The sequence below is a fragment of the Dipodomys merriami genome, unplaced genomic scaffold (genome assembly GCF_024711535.1).
Source record: "Dipodomys merriami isolate MVZ:Mamm:240054 unplaced genomic scaffold, mDipMer1.0.p SCAF_13, whole genome shotgun sequence".
Taxonomy (NCBI): Eukaryota; Metazoa; Chordata; class Mammalia; order Rodentia; family Heteromyidae; genus Dipodomys; species Dipodomys merriami.
The window spans coordinates 42,221,387-42,239,737 of NW_027202604.1; the positions used below are offsets into that span (position 1 = coordinate 42,221,387).

The following is an 18,351-nucleotide window of genomic DNA, read 5'->3' on the forward strand; positions in this document are numbered from 1 at the left end:
ATGGAGAATTCACATCTTTATCTTGAGTCTTCTTACTTTAAAATGTCTTTGTTTATTCAGATTTTTTTGTCTTGTTTCCTCATTTGGAGTTTCTGCCTATGAACAGCCACAGTGGTAATTACAGTGTAAATTAGGGAAATTCTGGGGGGGTGGGGGGAGGAAAATGGGAAGGGGAAACAAAGGAGGAGGTAACAATGCTTGATAAGAAATCTTTCCCATGTAACCCCTCTATTATACGGTAATTTCGGTATTTTCACAATTAAAAAATTAAGGAAATTCCTCAAGAAAATGAAGTGGCAAAAGTCATGCAAGTGGGCTGGGAAGGTGGCTCAGTGGTAGAGTGCTTGCCTCACATGCATGAAGCCCTGGGCTCGATTCCTCAGCACCTCATAAACAGAAAAGGCTGGGAGTGGCGCTGTGGCTCAAAGAGTGCTAGCCTTGAGCCGAAGAGCTTGAGGAACAGCGTTCAGGCCCAGAGTTCAAGCCCCATGACCGACCAAAGAAAAAAAAAATCATGCAAGGTTTATAGTTTGACTCAGTGTTCCAATTTTCTGAGCAGTGTCTGTGGGTTACAACTGTACCCTTCCCCTACACCAGCACTTAACCTTGGTTAACTTTCCCACTGTTTATTTGGGAGCTAAAAAGGGCAGTTAACACTTCTGATCCTGTGCCCTGATTAGGATGTTGCATCTCAGTGTTTAGGGCTGTAAACACCTATGAGCCACCCCAGGCTTTCCTTGGGCTTGGTGACTCCCTGGAGAGCCTGAGAGTCAGGCTGGGGTAGTTGCTCCCTGAGGAACTGGAGTACCAAGTCAGGTGGTTTGGCAGGCCCAGTGTCCCTGATTTCTGAGCCTTCTGCTGAGTGGACTCTTTCGAGAACTCCCACTCAACTGCAACCAGCCTGCTACCACCTGCTTCCAGGTGTGGGCTGAATCTAAGAAATCCGTTTGTTCCTTGTCTGACCTGGGGAGTGAGGAAGGGGAAGGCTGCAGTCAGAGCTAATGCTTTGGGTTTGTAGTCTAGTGCCCTACTGCCTGCGGACAGACAGCTGGCAGCAGTATCGAAATGCCTCTCTGTAACCTGCTCTCATCCTCTTTCCTATTGGACTCTGCTCTGTCATCTGGTCATCTGTGTTTGGTGCAGAAATTAATAGCAACCAGCCAGGCACTGGTAGCTGAAACCCATAATCCTGGCTACTCAGGAGACTGAGATCTGAGGATTATGGATTAAAGCCAGCCAGGCAGGCAAATCTAAGAGTCTTTGGGGTGGGGGTGGGGGAGAGGAGGGAAGGTTGGTCCCGGGGCTTGAACTCTGGGCTTAGGTACTGTCCCTGAGATTCTTTTTGTTCAAGGCAAGTGCACTACTACTTGAGCCACAGCGCCACTTCTGGCTCTTTTGAGCAATTTATTGGAGATAAGTCTCCCAGAGTTTCCTGCTCTGGCAGGCTTTGAACCTCAATTCTCAGATCTCACCCTCCTAAGTAGCTAGGTTGCAGGTGTGAGCCACTAGTGTCCAGTTCCTGAAAGACTTACCTACAAATAGCCAGCAAAAAGCCAGAAGTGGAGATTTGGCTCAAATGGTAGAACACCCGACATGAGTGTAAAAGCCAAACAATACAAGGCCCTGAGTTTAAGCCCCAGTGCCAGAGTGCACACAAAAAAAGTATAATAAAATAATTGTGCCGGGCACTGGTGGCTCAGGCCTGTAATCCTAGCTACTCAGGAGACTAAGATCTGAGGATCATGGTTCAAAGCCAACATGGGCAGGAAAGTCTGTGAGGCTCTTTAGCTCCAATTAAACACCAGAAAACCAGTAGTAGCTCTGTAGCTCAAGTGATAAGAGTACTAGCCTTGAGCAAAAAAGAGTCCAGTGCTCAGACCCTGAGTTCAAACCCCAGAACTGACACAAACAAAAATAGCTGTTAATAATTTTTTGTTTTTTTGTTTTGTTTTTGTCAGTCGTGGGGTCTGAACTCTGAGCCTGGGCACTGTCCTTCAGTTCAAGACTAATGCTCTACCACTTGAGCCACAGTGCCACTTCCCGCTTTTTCTGCTTATGTGGTGCTAAGGAATCGAACCCAGGGCCTCATGCTTGCAAGGCAAGCACTCTACCACTGAGCCACCTTCCCAGCCCTAACAAATAGTTTTTTGTTGTTATTTTTGTTCTTTGTGGGTCGTGGGGCCTGAGCTCCAGACCTGGGCGCTGTCCCTCAGCTCTTCAGCTCTAGGCTGGCGCTCTACCACTTGAGCCACACCTATGCTTCTGTCATTTTGGTAGTTAATTGTAGATAAGAGTCTTAACAGACTTTCCCTCCTGGGGGGCTAGTTTCAAACCTTGATCTTCAGATCTCACTCAGCCAACTGAGTAGCTGGGATTATAGCCACTGGCACCCTGCTAGAGGCCCTCTTCTTTATTCAGGTCTTAGGGGTTCTAGTAGAAGACCCCTCAGACGGCTCTGGAACCTGCTCTGGGGCTGCCTAGCATAGACACAGCAAAGGTGCTTCTTCCCGATGTTTCAGCTCACTGTGTTCTCCTCCTGTAGTCTGAAGGATGACCTCTAGGAAGAAGGTGTTGCTGAAGGTCATCATCCTGGGAGATTCAGGGTAAGTGTTTCTCAAGAATTTGAGCTGTAAGGTTGGTTTGGAGCCTTGTCCTGCTCTGGGCCTCTCTTCCCTTCAGTTTGGGATGTAGTGGAAACTTGAGTGTTCTCCTTTGAAGTGTAATTTGCATTCTTTGCAGTGTGTGGGGTGGCTGTTGGAACCTGACAAATGGTTATTTTCATGACTCTCCTTTCCTCCAAGCTGGCCAGACTAAGGAATCCTGTTGGCTCTGGCATACTGACTACTTTCCCATGCACTTGTTACCCTTCTCCTGTGGAAGAGTCCGGGAGAGGGGACTGGGTTCTGAGTCCAGATCTGCCATTAACCAGTAATTAACTAGTAGCTCTTCAGTATTGTCTGGCAGCCTTTCCAGATTTAGTGTCTCACTTGGCCCATGGTGGCTTTGATTTCCATGAGACGGACATTAAAAATAAGCCAAGAATGAAAGTATACAGATATAGTCCCATCTACTTGGGAAGCTGAGGCTGGCAAATTGCTTGGACACAGGCAAGGCTGCACAACAGAGACCCTATCTCCAAAAATGCTCTCTCCATTTATTTTTTGCCAGTCCTGGAGCTTAAACTCAGGGCCTGGGCATTGTCCCTGAACCTTTTTGTGCTCAAGGCTAGCGCTCTACCACTTGAGCCATAGCACCACTTCTGGTTTACTGGTGCGCAGCGGGTGGAGGTGGAGGGGGTGGAGGTTATTGGAGATAAGAGTGTCATGGACTTTCCTGCCCTGCCTGGGCTGGCTTTGAGCTGTGATCCTCAGATCTCAGCTTCCTTAGTAGCTAGGACTAAAGGCCTGAGCCACCAGTGCCCAGCTTGATTCAGTTAATTTAAATTGTCTGAGGAAGCTTTACAAAATCAGCATGTGTCCATCCTTAGACAGGTGAGAGGACTTCAGTATGTATTTCCCTTTCCTGCTAATGTCAGGATTGACAGAGACTGCTTGGGGCCCTGTATTGGCCTAAGAAGAACCACCAGGCCCTTCTTGCTCCATTATGTACGGAGTGTTTCCCCGCAAGTTCAGTGCTGGTAGTGGTGGTATAAAGAAGACTCTTTTTTTTTTTTTTTTTTTTTGGTCCTGAGGCTTGAACTCTGGGCCTGGGCGCTGTCCCTCAGCTCTTCAGCTCAAGGCTAGCGCTCTACCACTTGAGCCACAGCGCCACTTCTGGCTTTCTGAGTGGTTTATTGGAGATAAGAGTCTCATGGTCTTTCCTGCCCAGGCTGGCTTTGAACCGTGATCCTCAGATCTCAGCTTCCTGAGTAGCTAGGATGACAGGCTTGCCACCGGCACCTGGCTTAAGAAGATCTTTAAAAAATTATCACCATCTTCAAAACCTCATCTTACCAACCCCTCCCTTTCCCTCCCTCCCTCCCTCCCTCCCTCCCTCTTTTTTTCTTTTTTCTTTTTTTTTTTTTTGGTCCGGTTGTGGGGCCTGAACTCGGGGCCTGGGCGCTGTCCCTCAGCTCTTCAGCTCAAGGCTAGTGCCCTACCACTTGAGCCACAGTGCCACTTCTGGCTTTTTTCTTTTTATATGTCTTTTTTTTTTTTCAAACCAGGGCTGAGAACCGAACCCAGGGCCTTGGGCGCGCCAGGCGGGTGCCCTTCCGCTGGGCTAAACCCCCAGCCCCCCGGCTTTTTTCTTTTTGCTTATGTGGTGCTGAGGAATCGAACCCAGGGCCTCATGCATGCAAGGCAAGCGCTCTACCACTGAGCCACCTTCCCAGCCCCCCTCCCTCTTTTTTTCTTTTCTTTTTTTGGTCGGTTGTGAGGCTTGAACTCTGGGCCTGGGCACTATCCCGCAAGGCAAGCGCTCTACTGCTTGCCACAGCGCCACTTCCAGTTTTCTGGTGGTTTATTGGGGTAGGATGGTGTGGAAATGGGAACGGATGAGAAGAGGAAACAAAGCAAGAGCAACAATGCTTGATAAGAAATGTACTCATTGCCTTGCTCATGTAATTGTAACCCCTCTGTATGGTATTTTCACAATTTAAAAAAAAAAGTCTCATAGACTTTCCTGCCTGGGCTGTCTTTGAATCTCGATCCTCAGATCTCAGCCTCCTGAGTAGCTAGGATTACAGGCGTGAGCCACTGGCGCCTGGCTCACACTCCCTCTTGATGTTTTGTTACTGAATAATTTCTTTGGTAGAGTTCTCCAATCCATCCTTTCCTACCTTCCTTCTTTTCTTCCTGCATCCATCCTTTCCTTCATTTCCTTACCATTCTTTTTTTTTTTTTTTTTTAATAAACAAAAGAGCTGGGCACCTGTGTCTCACACCTGTAATCCTAGGTACTCAGGAGATTGAGATCTGAGAATTGAGGTTCAAACCCAGCCTGAGCAGGAAACTCCGTGAGACTTAGAACCAGAAAACCGGAAGTGGGGCTATGGCTCAAGTGGTAGAGCGCTAGCCTTGAGCTGAAGAGCTGAGGGACAGCGCCCAGGTCCAGAGTTCAAGCCCCATGACCGATACCAAAGGAAAAAAAAAAAGAAGAACAAATCCTGATAGGTAACCCATGCTGGCCTTGAACAAATTATAAGCCTTCTACCTCACCCTCCTGACTGCTGGGATTGCAGGTCCTGGCTCAGAAGAGCTTGCTTGCTTTGAGTTAGATTGTGATTTGATTACATAACTTGTTTTCTCTGTGTTGGGTTTTTAAACTTGAAGCAGCATGTCAGCTGGTGTGGCACGTGTTTCTGCTCAAAGCCAGTGGCTTCCTCTTGTTATTACTTCACCAAACTGAATACAGCCACTAAGTGGAGAAAGTGGCGATCATTTTAGAATAGCTCTTATTCTTGAGCTTCCTTTAGGAGTGAGCATCTTCTGATGTTGACATTTTTGAAAGGGAAAAAAAGAAGGATAACTCCTCTCTTCTGAGTTGCCTCTGTTAACACTGTAAACAGCAATTCCACGTGTGACATTTGTTTTGCAGTGTTAGGGATGGAGTCCTGGGTCTGGAGAGTGCTAGGCCATCACTGCTACTGAGCTATTCCCCTAAGCATACCCAGGACAGTACACAGCTCCCAATGTGTGGTGCTGCCCTCTGCTGTGGGGAAGTTCCTCGTTCTCAGTCAAGATGAGCAGGTTGTCTTTGCCTTTTCCTTTCCTTTCCTTTCTTTTTTTAAAATTTCTTTATTGAGATTAAGTGATTACATAAACTTCACAATATTGTGGGATAGTGATTCTTAGCTAAGTCACACACACATTCTAACCTTCATCAGGCAAATTGTCATGATCATGATCTATCAAGTTTGTGAATTTTACGAGCTTTGACAGTACAACTATTTCTTCCACACTGGGGGATATGTGCATTTCTGTCCTTAATGTGACCTGTTCCCTCTTTCCTCTCATTCCCTTCTCCCATCGCTGCCTTTGAGTTGCTTCGTTCATTTTCACCCGTGTCCAGCGCAGCTGATTGCCCTCTGTTGTGCTCTGGTTCTGTGCCTCCTCCTGGCTTCCCTCAGAAGAGCACATGTGTATTCCATATATGGGGTCAAGAACATAGAGTCATCTAAAAACAATAGGACAAAGTAAGAAGAGGTCCTTTGTTTTTTGAGTCCTGTTTACTTTTGAGCAGGTTTTTTTTTCTTTTTCTTTTTCTTTTTTTTATCAGTCCTGGGGCTTGAACTCAGAGCTTAGGCACTGTCCCTGCACACTTCAGCTCAAGGCAAGCACTCTACCACTTGAGCCATAGCACCACTTCCAGTTTTCTAGTAGTTTATTGGAGATAAGCGTTTCACAGACTTTCCTGCCTGGGCTGGCTTTGAACCGTGATCCTCAGATCTCAGCCTCCTGAGTAGCTAGGATGACAGGCATGAGCCACTGGAGCCCTGCTCAGGTTTTCTTTTAAAGCTGCAGGTGTCACAAGTGGTTTTATTTATTTTATTTTAGTTATTTATTGGTCATTTGTGGGACTTGAACTCAGGGCCTAGGCTCTGACCTGGAGCTCTTTCGCTCAAGGCTAGCGCTCTACCACGTCTGGTTTTCTGGTTGTTAATTGGATAAGAGTCTCACAGACTTTCTGCCTGGGCTGGCTTTGAAGGCCATCCTCAGATCTCAGCCTCCTCAATAGCTAGGATTATAGGTATGAGCCCTGGGGCCCAGCTTCAAAGTTGGTTTTAATTGTTGGTTTGGTTTGGTTTGGTTTTTTTACTTGTGGGCTTTCTCCAATTTCAGTGTGGGTAAGACATCACTCATGAACCAGTATGTGAACAAGAAGTTCAGTAACCAGTACAAAGCCACAATAGGAGCAGACTTTCTGACCAAAGAGGTGATGGTGGACGACAGACTAGTTACCATGCAGGTAAGCCATTGTACACTAGTGCTAGCCACACCTTGTTAGCTTATCTAATAATAAACTTAAAATACTTAGGCATTTTTCCTCTTTGTTGCTCAAACTTTACTGTTACATTCATGTGTAAGGCATATAGATATCCTACAGATGGAATTACTAGATGAAATTCTAGACACCCAGATTTTTCTTGTTTCTGGGTTTGTTTGTTTTGTTTTTTGTTTTTCTTGGTAGTGGGGCCTGAACTCTGGGTCTGGGTGTTGTCTCCTACTCTTCAGCTCAAGGCTGGCACTCTACCACTTCCAGCTTTTTCTGCTTTTGTGGTGCTGAGGAATCGAACCCAGGGCCTCATGCATGCAAGGCAAGCGCTCTACCTCTGAGCCACCTTCCCAGCCCTTGTTTCTGTTTTTATTAGCATACACAACTAGTAGATGGAGGGTCTCACTGTGGCTTCTTTACACAGCGCATCCCAGTCAGCCTCCCACTCCATCACCGCCTCACCCCATTCTTCCATTCTTTTTTTTTTTTTTTTTTTTGGTCGGTCATGGGGCTTGAACTCTGGGCTTGGGCGCTATCCTTCAGCTCAAGGCGAGCGCTCTACCTCTTGAGCCACCACACCACCTAGAGCTTGATACCAGGGCCTGGGCTCTGTCTCTGAGCTTCTCTGTGCTCAAGGCTAGCACTCTATCACTTAAGCCACAGCGTCACTTCTGGCTTTTTCTGTGTATGTGGTACTGAGGAATCAAACCCATGGCTTCATGCATGCTAGCTCTACCACTAAGACACATTCCCTGCTCGGATTATGCTTTTTATAACTTTTTTCCTTTCCTTTCTTTTTTTTTTTTTTTTTTTTTTTTTTTTGGTCACAGGGCTTGAACTCTGGGCCTGGGCACTGTCCCTCAGCTCTTCAGCTCAAGGCTAGCACTCGACCACTTGAGCCACAGCAACACTTTCTGTTATCTGGTGGTTTATTGGAGATAAGAGTCTCACAGACTTTCCTGCCTGGGCTGGCTTTGAACCACAGCCTCAGATCTCAGCCTCCTGAGTAGCTAGGATGACAGGTGTGAAACACCAGCGCCCGGGTATAACTTTGAAGTTAAATTATTTTGAGCTTATTAGGAATAGCCCCTCTAACTTCTCAGCTTTTCCTTTTCATTTCACTCTTTGCCTTTTCTATTAGTAGTCATTTAGTTCTCAGCTGAGAGACCAGTTCTCACGTATCTCTGCTCTTGGGATCTGTCTGAAATACCGGCAAAGCATAATATTTGAGACGAGGCCACATGTGAGAGGGTGTCATGGGACCCTTTATATTTGAAAAGTGTGTCCAAGTCTAGATTGAGTTCTGTTTATGAAACTTTTATACTTTCATAGGAATAGTGATCTGTTTCTACTTCATTATGTGACCCAATTCTTGATTCTTCTCTACCTTAGTCCCCTTCTATGAGAAAATGGTTGTTTTTACACGTACACACATATACATCCTCAAGGAAGAACATTTATGAGTAAACACAAAGATCCTATCACTGGTGGCTCCTCAACCCTGCCTTGGCCCTGCAGACCCTGTCTCACCTGCATGTGTGTTCTGAGGCAGAGGACTGTTTCTGATAACCTCGTCCTCATATTACCACAGCTGTCTTCTCAGTTTAGGTGGCTGTCAGGGAGTGGAGAAATCTAGTGTTGCTCTTGAACCTACCCTAGCACTGGAAAGCAACAATTTGCATTGGTCAGTAGGACCTGTGCGATATTCCATTTCTGTCAGGGTGTGTGATTGCTTTGTTTTGTAATAGAGGGTTTGTTGTTGTTTGGTCCTGGTTCTGGGGCTTGAACTCAGGGCCTGGGCACTGTTTCTGAGCTTTTTTTGCTCAATAGTAGTGTTGTACCCCTTGTGCCACAGTTCTATTTTCAGTTTTTTGGTAGTTAATTGAAGATAGGAATCTCACAGACATTCCTGTCCAGGCTGGCTTCAAACCATAATCCTCAGGTCTCAGCTGCCTGAGTAGCTAGGATTACAGGTGTGAGCCACCAGTGCCCAGCTTGTAATTGAATTATAAAATATTATAAAAAATACAAAGCATGCTGAACTTTTAAACCAGACTTCACTTTATTGAAATGTATAGATGTGAATGTACAATTCAGTGACTAATCACCTCCTTTTGTTTGTGTTTCCCCCAGAAAGGCTGGGTGTGGGAGCCATACCTGTGGTCTCAGCACTGGGGAAGCTGAGGCAGGAAGAGGCCAGGGTCCAGGCCAGACGAAGCCCCATAGCAAAATTGTTCTCAGAAACAAACGAATATTCCTAGAGAATTCCCAGGGTTATAAGGGTACATAAGCATATAAGAGTATACATAGCTACCCATGTAGGGCAGTATATAAAAACTTACTTCCTAGCACTCCAGAGAGCAGACTCCAGGTCCCACTCTCAGATACTCTCTGCGCTTACTTGGTAGGGTTGTTTAGGGTGCTGCTTCACTGTGGGGGTCTGCGTCCCGAACCCTGTAGCTTTGTGGGTGCCCCCCCCCGTCAGCCTGTGTGCTGTTACAGGCCCCCCAGCACAGATGCACCTGCTGCTCTGCTGAGCGTCCTCCAAGTTGGAAATGTTTATTATTTCTTGCAGATCTGGGACACAGCTGGTCAGGAACGGTTCCAGTCTCTTGGTGTGGCCTTCTATAGAGGTGCAGACTGCTGTGTTCTGGTGTTTGATGTGACTGCCCCTAACACATTCAAGACCCTTGACAGCTGGAGAGATGAGTTTCTCATCCAGGCCAGTCCCCGGGATCCTGAAAACTTCCCCTTTGTTGTGTTGGGAAACAAGATTGACCTCGAAAACAGACAAGTAAGTGCCAGAAGTGATGGGAGTTGTCACAGACACCCACCCCTCCAATTCCTTAGGGCTTTGAAAAGTTCTATGCTAGGCGGTTCTGGATGGTTCTTGGTGATAGAGTCCCTCATCCTGGGCCAGGGCCATCCTTTGAGGTCTTTGAGAAGTCTGGCCATGCTGGCTCTGTGTCTGACCCTGAAGCACCTCCTCCAGTAGTGTTGCTGCTGCCAGCTGTTGCTGCTCTTTGAACCTTTTGCTCTCTGAAGTAGGGAGTTTGATCTCACTCTCGGTGGCCTGCACAGATCAATGGTATAGAAGATTGCTGGGGGTTTTGAATTAAATGGTTTTTGTGTATTTTCAAACAGTATTTGTTGGAAACATTCTTTTACTAATTATAGCTGCTTATTTCTGACCACTAATCCCTTAATTTTCTCCTTTCTAAGACTTGTCTCTTGGCTGAAATGGGCTAGCATTGGAAAGGAATGAGGATGTGTGAAAGCTATGAAATTATGTGTCACTTGAGTACACAGCACGGGTATCCACGGCCAAGCAGGCAGGAGTGTTCAAGAGATGAGATGGTGCTGTTCGTCCTAACTGGCTTTTTTTTTTTGGGGGGGGGGTGCCAGTCCTGGGGCTTGAACTCATGAACTCAGAGCCTGAGTGCTGTCCCTGAGTTTTTCTGCTCAAGACTAGGGCTCTACCACTTGAGCCACAGCTCCACTTCTGGCTTTTTCATGGTTGATGGGAGATAAGAGTCTCAAAGACTTTCCTGCTGAGGCTGTTTGAACCACAATCCTCAAATCTCAGCCTTCTGAATAACTAGGATTATAGGCATGAGCCACTGGTGCCTGTCTTGGTCTGGCTTTTATTCCCTTCACAAACCACATGTGAGCATAGCTGAGGTCAGTAGCACAGGCTGCCCACGCTCTGAGTCTGGCACTATCTGTGATCCTCACAGCCAGCTCACGAGTCTTGGCAGATCTCCACGGTTGTTGCTCATCCTCATCCCAGGTCTGACTTGCCTGTGTACCTACAGGCTGTCACTGCTCCTGTTAGTGCACATGTGCCCTGCTTCTTCCTGCAGGTGGCCACGAAGAGGGCACAGGCCTGGTGCTACAGCAAAAACAACATTCCCTATTTCGAGACCAGTGCCAAGGAGGCCATCAATGTGGAGCAGGCGTTCCAGACAATCGCAAGGAATGCACTTAAACAGGTAGGTGTCCAGGTCTCCACAGTGGTCTGGCACCCTCTGGTGATGACAGCCTGGCACTGGCCCAACCCTACTGCCCTTGCTTGTGATCTTTCCTAGCACCTTCGCATGGGCAGCCAGGAAACTCTGTTTCTGGGAAGTCAAAGGCAGTCTCTGCCTGAGTCCCAGAAGTTCTGCTCTGTGCGTCATCTAAAGACTGTGCAGTGAAAACATGGGCCTGCGGCTCGAACCCAAGAACGCAGGGCCGGGGTGCTGTCCCTGAATTTTTCTGCTCAAGGCTACTTTCTTTTCATGCCAGTAGATCAGAAAACCCTTTTCCAAATTGCTCCTTCTCTTTAAGGAGGAGATACACTTAAATTCAATTACTAATTCTATTAGTCCTTAGACCTAGCTTTTAAAAATTACATCTGAGCTCCTATTTCCCCATCTTTGTAACATGCCCTTTGCAGGGCATTTGTGATGGTTTTATGAGGTGGACATACATGTTAAGAAAGACCAACAAGAGGCAAAATCCAAAACAACTGTATTAAGGAGCCTGGAGCTCCGCGTGACAAGGTAACAGGAAGGCAGGGTGGGCTGGAGCAGGGGAGAGCAGGTCACCCAACATCGTCCCATGTGGCACAGCAGGTGTTGGGCTGCAGAGAAGGCAGCTGTCAGGACACCAGGCTGGTCAGGTGCACCGGTTCTCAGAGAACAAGATGTCTGGCTGTGTGGGTGAGAGACCCTGGGAACAAGAGGGCCTGCACAAGTGACAGCCTGCCTGGCGAGGCTTGCGCCCGAGCGCCCAGCACCTCTCTGGAAACGCCAGTGTGTGCTGACTGCAGCACAGACCTGCACTGACTAGTGACCCCACAGGCTTTTCAGAGTCCATGCGGCCACTTAGGAGTCCCCTCCTTGGTGGCTGGCGTCACTCTCAGTGTTCCTCTGATCCTTGCTGTCCCTGCTTCTTTGCGTCACAGCTGTTAGGCTGAGAGGTGTGCTTCCTCGCACGTGTGTGAGGGTTTGGTTTCTCCACCTCCCTCCCTCCCAGCGAGCAGAGGGTGTCCTCAGCTGCTGAGGGCCACGCCAGGTGCGGGCCTGCCGGTTCCCCTTTGTGGCCACTGGTCCACTCTAGCTCGGCTATTTGGGTCTCTCTGCTTGACTAGCCTCCACAAAGCACCTGAAAATTCTCACCAGGGCCTGGGGAATTGAAGTTCAGTTCACCTGTGCTCCATGGGATGGTCTCATGTTTCAGCCCAGCCTGTGGTATTTATTAAGACTGTCTGAGAAAAATTGAGGAAGTGCTACACAGGAGACCCTTTCACAAAAAGAAAGTTAGGGCCAGAAAGCAGGACATCTTTGGAAATACTTTTTTTTTCCTTTCGAATAGCCATTTGTTTACTTTGCTAACATATGGAATAAGAGATCTTCCCTGTCCTGCCGGCGTGGCCTGTGTTGTATTTAATGTGCACATACTTTGGGATGCATGTACAGTTCCCTTAGTTTCTCCTGGCGATGTCTGTGTCTCTTTGGACACAGACTTGATTTGGTGTTTTGTTTTGTTTTGTTTTTCCCTTTTTGCCAGTCCTGGGGCTTGATCTCTGGGCCTGGGCACTGTCCCTGAGCTTCTGCTCAAGGCCAGCACTCTACCACTTGAGCCACAATACTACTTCCAGCTTTTTCTGTGTATTTGGTACTCAGGAATTGAACCTGGGGTTTCGTACACACTAGGCAAGCACTCTACCACAAATTCACATTTCCAACCCTCAGACTTGATTTGAAAGCCTTTAGATGTGGAGGTGTGGCTCAAGCGGTAGAGCTCCAACCTACAACCTAGCAAATGTGAGGCCTTGCATTCAAACCTCAGTACTGTCTCAGAAGGAAAGAGTCTGGGGTCTGGGGTCCGGCTCCTGTCAGGGCACAGTTCTACTTGTTGTTTGTGGTTAATTGTTTGCCAGTGCTGAGTCCACCCTGAGGACCCGTGGTGCTCTGTCACTTCTGAGCCATACCTGTAGCCTGGCTTTTTGCTGATTATTCTAGAGATGGAGTTTCTCCAGCCTTTATGCCTGGGCTGACTGTGATCCATGATCCTCAGATCTCACTCTCCTGAGCAGCTAGGGTTACAGGTATCCAACTTCATCATTCTATCTTATATCTTTTTTCTTGCCTGGCATTTCTTTTTTTAGCTGTCTTGTATTTTATGGGTTTTTTTTTTCTTTTCTACTTTATTGAAATCTGTGTTTCTTTTTCTTTTTTTTTTTTTGGTCCGGTTGTGGGGCCTGAACTCTGGGCCTGGGTGCTGTCCCTCAGCTCTTCAGCTCAAGGCTAGTGCTCTACTACTTGAGCCACAGCGCCACTTCCGGCTTTTTTCTTTTTGCTTATGTGGTGCTGAGGAATCGAACCCAGGGCCTCAGGCATGCAAGGCAAGCGCTCTACCACTGAGCCAACTTCCCAGCCCTTCTTTTTCTTTTTTTTTTGTTAATTTGTTTTTATTGGGGTTTAGGACATGGGATGAGAAAGGTCACCTTGGGACATGCCCTTCCCCCCAGGAAATGTCCATTCTAATCCTGGGATGCTTTTTTTTTTTTGAGCTTTTTCTTTTTCTTGGCACTACTTTCTACTTTATTGAAATCTGTGTTTCTGCGGTTTTCTCCCCTCCACCCCAGCTGCAGCCCGTGCGTCTCTGTGGGGTGCGCCTGTCCCCATAGGCTGCCCGGCACACCACAGGGACAGGGTGGCTTGCACCTTGGACCTTGACCTTTCAGTCCAGAATGAAGCTGCAGCAGGCTGGGTCCTGCTGTCCTCTGTCTCTGTGCAGAGTGGGCAGGTTCAGCTGCTGCCTGGGGCATCCCTGACCCCGTGGGAGCAGGCCACACCAGACGACCTCGTTTAACTGTGGCCGCTCGGAACACAAGGACCCCGGTGGGCAGGGCTTCCACAGAGGGGCTTCGAGGGAGTGACCATCCTGCCCATACTATTACTTAGGTTTTATATCCTTCAGAACGATTTTATAAACTTCAGATCCTTGCCTAGAACGGATGTAGGTATTCCGAGGCACAGGTGGGAAGGAAGGTGGCTCAGTGGTGGAGTGCTCGCCTTGCATGCATGGAGCCCTGGGTTCCATTCCTCAGCACCACATACACAGGAAAGGCCAGAAGTGGGGCTGTGGCTCAAGTGGTAGAGGGCTAGCCTTGAGCTGAAGAAGCTCAGGGACGGGGCCTGAGTTCAAGCCCCAGGACTGGCAAAAAAAAGGATGAAACGCTGGTGAATGTTGCCACCAGAGACTAAGACGCGAGGGGGAGCCTTCGGGACGGGAGTGGGGCTTGGAGGCAGAGCCCTTGCTTACCAACCCGGAGGCTGTGGCTGCAGTCCCCGAGCAGGGCCAGGGAGGCCACTCCCATAACTGGACTGATGATGCTTGGGGGAGGGGCGGCCACAGGTGAGCACAGAGGTTCTTTTTGGAATGATGGCTGTTCCATACAGAGGGTGGTGACCATTCAGTCTTTAAACACACTAACATCACATTTGCACAATTCATGAACTATACCACCGTAAAAGTTGTATCTTCCTTAAATATGTATTCCCAGATGTTGTCTATTTTTTATTTATTTTTTTGTTGGTCATGGGTCTTGAACTCTGGGCGTGGGCACTGTCCCTCAGCTCTTCAGCTCAAGGCTAGCGCTCTACTACTTGAGCCACAGCACCACTTCTGGTTTTCTAGTGGTTTATTGGAGATAAGAATCTCATGGTCTTGGGCTGGGAAGGTGGCTCGGTGGTAGAGCGCTTGCCTTACATGCATGAGGCCCTGGGTTCAATTCCTCAGCACCACATAAGAAAAAAGAAAAAAGCCGGAAGTGGCGCTGTGGCTCAAGTGATAGAGCACTAGCCTTGAGCTGAAGAGCTGAGGGACAGAGCCCAGGCCCAGAGTTCAGGCCCACGACCGTACCAAAAAAAAAAAAAAAAAAAGAATCTCATGGTCTTTCCTGCCCAGGCTGGCTTTGAACTGTAATCCTCAAATCTCAACCTCCTGAATAACTAGGATGACAGGCATGAGCTACCAGCAACCCAGCCACTGAGAGAGCTTTAAATGAAAAGGAACAGAACTGGGACGTTGACTCAGTGGTAGAGTGCTTGCCTTGCATGCGTGAGGCCATGGGTTCGATTCCTCAGTACCACATAAGCAGAAAAAAAGCCCAAAGTGGCTCTGTGGCTCAAGTGGTAGAGTGCTAGCCTTGAGCTGAAGAGCTGAGGGACAGCGCCCAGGCCCAGAGTTCAAGCCCCACGACCAACAAGAATAGAAACAGTCCCTACTTGTGTCTAAGGCTGCAGGCAGCAACTGGCACATCACCCAGTTCCCTGATAATGCACACGGTTCTGCCACACCCAGAGGTGCAGCCCTGCTCCCCACGGGAGCCATGCCCTCCAGTGGGGGTCTGCTCCTGATTCTGCAGCACTCGGGAGACAAACCTCTTCTAAATCTTAGGAAGAGAAAGGAAGACCGTGGCTGTCCATCAGTCTGAAAACAAGTGGGAGGTGAGGACAGGGGAGACTGGGACTGGGTCCAAGAGACTCAGAAGCAAAGCTGCAGCCGGCACCATATGGGAATCCTGTCCCAGGTTGGCCTAGTCTGAGAGAAGTCAAGAATCCAGACTATGGCAAACTGTTCTGTTTTTTGTACTGGTCTTAGGCTTGAACTTGGGACTTGGGCACTGTCTGTGAGCTTCTTTTGCTCAAGGCTAGTGCTATACCACTTGAGCCACAGCTCTACTTCTGGCTTTTTGGTTATTCATTTGTTTCATTGGCTTTCCTGCCCCAGCTAGCTTCAAACTACGATCCTCATTTCTCAGCCTCCTGAGTAGCTAGGATTACAGGTGTGAGCCACCGGATGCCCAGCAGGTAAGTTTTAAGTATTGGCAACTCTATGGGCCAACCATCCATGAACATGTGTGAGCAGGACATGGTCTTCGGGTCACCAGGCCATGCTCTGGGCAGGAGTATCAGGCAGCTTGTCCCTGGATTTGTCATCACCAGGTGGCCTGCTCTGCATCCAGGGTGGGCCCACTCTGTCCCTTCTCTGTGCTGTGCTGCTTGTCAGAAAGCCCAGAGGTGACTAGCCTTTCTTTCTTGCTGTCTAGGAGACAGAGGTGGAGCTGTACAATGAATTTCCTGAACCCATCAAACTGGACAAGAACGACCGGGCCAAGGCCTCAGCCGAGAGCTGCAGTTGCTGAAGAGGCAGTGAGCACTGAGCACAGAGTCCTTCACAAACCAAGAACACACACACAGGCCTTCAAACATAAGCCCTCCCTCCTGTAAACAAACAAGAACACACACAAGCCTTCAAACACAAGCCTCCCTCCTGTAAACAGAGCAGAAAGCAACCTCTCACATCCAGCTGCCAAAAGAAACCCCACCACATTGTCCTCCATCCACACATACCCACGTCATAGTACACACACAGACACACACACACACACACACACAAGCGAACTGCAGCACAGGCCTGCGGGGCTCCTGGTCAGTCGCCCCCCGGTGTGGCTGCAGACCCCAGTCTGGCTGGTCAGCAGTGAGCTTGCTCTTCTTGTCCATTGGAAAGCGAGAGGACTGTTCACAGCGAATCTCTCTAATTAGTGATCTGATTTTTTTAACGGTCTTGTTATCCCTGACCCCATCCTCCCTGCCGAAGGCCCCCTTGGGAAGGCCGGTGCCCACGCTTCATTTACAGGCTTACACCCAGTCTGATCAGACTGAGTTTTGTATGTATCTGTTAATGCTTGTTACTTTTAACTAATCAGATCTTTTTACAGTATCCATTTATTATGTAATGCTTCTTAGAAAAGAATCTTATAGTACATGTTAATAATATATGCAACCAATTAAAAATTATAAATTAGCGTGAGGAATTTGTGGATCATGTGTGTCAGGCCCTGTAATACAGGCATGTAAGGTGGAGGGTTGGACCCTGTCTGGATTGCAGTGTTAGAGATGCAGCATTTGGAAATCCAGCTAGTGGCAGTATTCTGTACAGTAGATGCAAGAATCATGTACGCCTTTTATCAAAGACTTAAGAGCCAAAAAGCTTTTCATCTCTCCAGAGGGAAAACTGAACTAGCAGTCCCCTTGTGTCTGAATTTTCCAAAAAGTTGACTTGCATAATACAGTTGTACGTGCAATGGATAAATGGCTTATTTCAAAACTCGAAATTCTTATTTCCTCCCTTCCCCTACTGCTCCACATTTCAGAACTCCCGTTAGATGTGCACCTACTCTCCGAGGAGAGGAGAGCCCTGGCAGACCTGTCCTAGCGACTTGACCTTTGTTCTAGAAGGCGCTCCTTTTAGGATTGTGGTGTCCTAGGTTAGCAGACCTTCTCCTTCCCACCTAGCTTCCCCCCCCCCCCCAGCCACCCACCTTCTCAGTTGAGCCCTGGCCACTCGGCCCCCTCCCGAGGACTGCCTGCACCCTGACTGGCTTGAGGGAGCACGCCCTTCTCCAGAGGTCTGTGTTCTAGGTGTGGGCTGCGTCTTCTGTAAAGAGATGAATGGGATGCCAATAAAACTTAACAAGAACAAACAACAGCTTCCTTGGCCCTGTGTGCTGGTTTGTTGTTTTTTTTTTCCTCTCTCTTCCTGTAGATAAATGGCTCCAAAGAGATGTTTACTGCCCACAGCCAGTGTTCTTAGGGTAGGGTCCTTCTCCCTGGCCCATCCACCCCTGTAGGACCTGCCTTTATTGTTTTTGCAATCTCAGTATTGTGGGTGGTTAATCCTTAAATGGACACAGCATAGTCCCCTCAGAGTAATGGTCACCATGACCCTGAATTCAAGCCCCAGTTACAAAGTAAATCCAAAGAGGTGTCACCTAGGAGCCAGACTCCAGTGGCTTACACCTGTAACCCTAACTCCGCAGAAGGTGGAGGTCCAAGAGACTCCTCTCCAGTTTGCCAGCAAACAGTGGAAGTGGAAAGTGGGGCTACGCTCAGATACTAGACCTCTATCTAACCTTTAGTTCAAGTCCAGGACCTGCATGAAAAGTAAATAAGATCTATGAGAGTAGAGCTGTGGCTCAAGTGGTAGAGCAAAGCAAGAGAGCAGGGAATGTGGCTTAGCAGTAGAGTGCTTGCCTAGCATGCATGAAGTCCTGGGTTCAATTCCTTAGTACCACATAAACAGAAAAGGCCAGAAGTGGTGCTGTGGCTCAAGTGGTAAAGTGCTAGTTGAGCAAAAGAAACTCAGGGACGGTGTCCAGGTTCTGAGTTCAAGCCCCAGGACTAGAAGGCATACACATGTATGCGCATGCGCCCACACACACAAACACACACACCAATAGGAAGTGGTTCCATCTTCTGGTGTGTCTTCAAATCCTTCTAGGTTTCTTTGTTTTTTTTGTGGGTTGTGGAACTTGAACTCTGGGCATGGGCGCTGTCCCTGAGCTCTTCAGCTCTAGACA

The 18,351-nt window shown here is 48.1% G+C and overlaps 1 protein-coding gene across 2 annotated transcripts in view; it reads left to right on the plus strand.

Moving 5' to 3' along the window:
- Positions 1 to 17,480, plus strand: part of LOC138824879 (ras-related protein Rab-7a) — a 38,643-nt gene extending 21,163 nt beyond the window's left edge. For both annotated transcript variants that reach the window (XM_070019303.1, XM_070019304.1), the window contains 5 exons: positions 2,543 to 2,603; positions 6,782 to 6,908; positions 9,511 to 9,729; positions 10,799 to 10,927; positions 16,039 to 17,480. In XM_070019303.1, coding sequence (XP_069875404.1) covers positions 2,551 to 2,603; positions 6,782 to 6,908; positions 9,511 to 9,729; positions 10,799 to 10,927; positions 16,039 to 16,134 — 624 coding nt within the window. In that variant the 5' untranslated portion in view covers positions 2,543 to 2,550 and the 3' untranslated portion in view covers positions 16,135 to 17,480. The remainder of the gene's footprint in view (positions 1 to 2,542; positions 2,604 to 6,781; positions 6,909 to 9,510; positions 9,730 to 10,798; positions 10,928 to 16,038) is intronic.
- Positions 17,481 to 18,351: the final 871 nt, after the last annotated feature.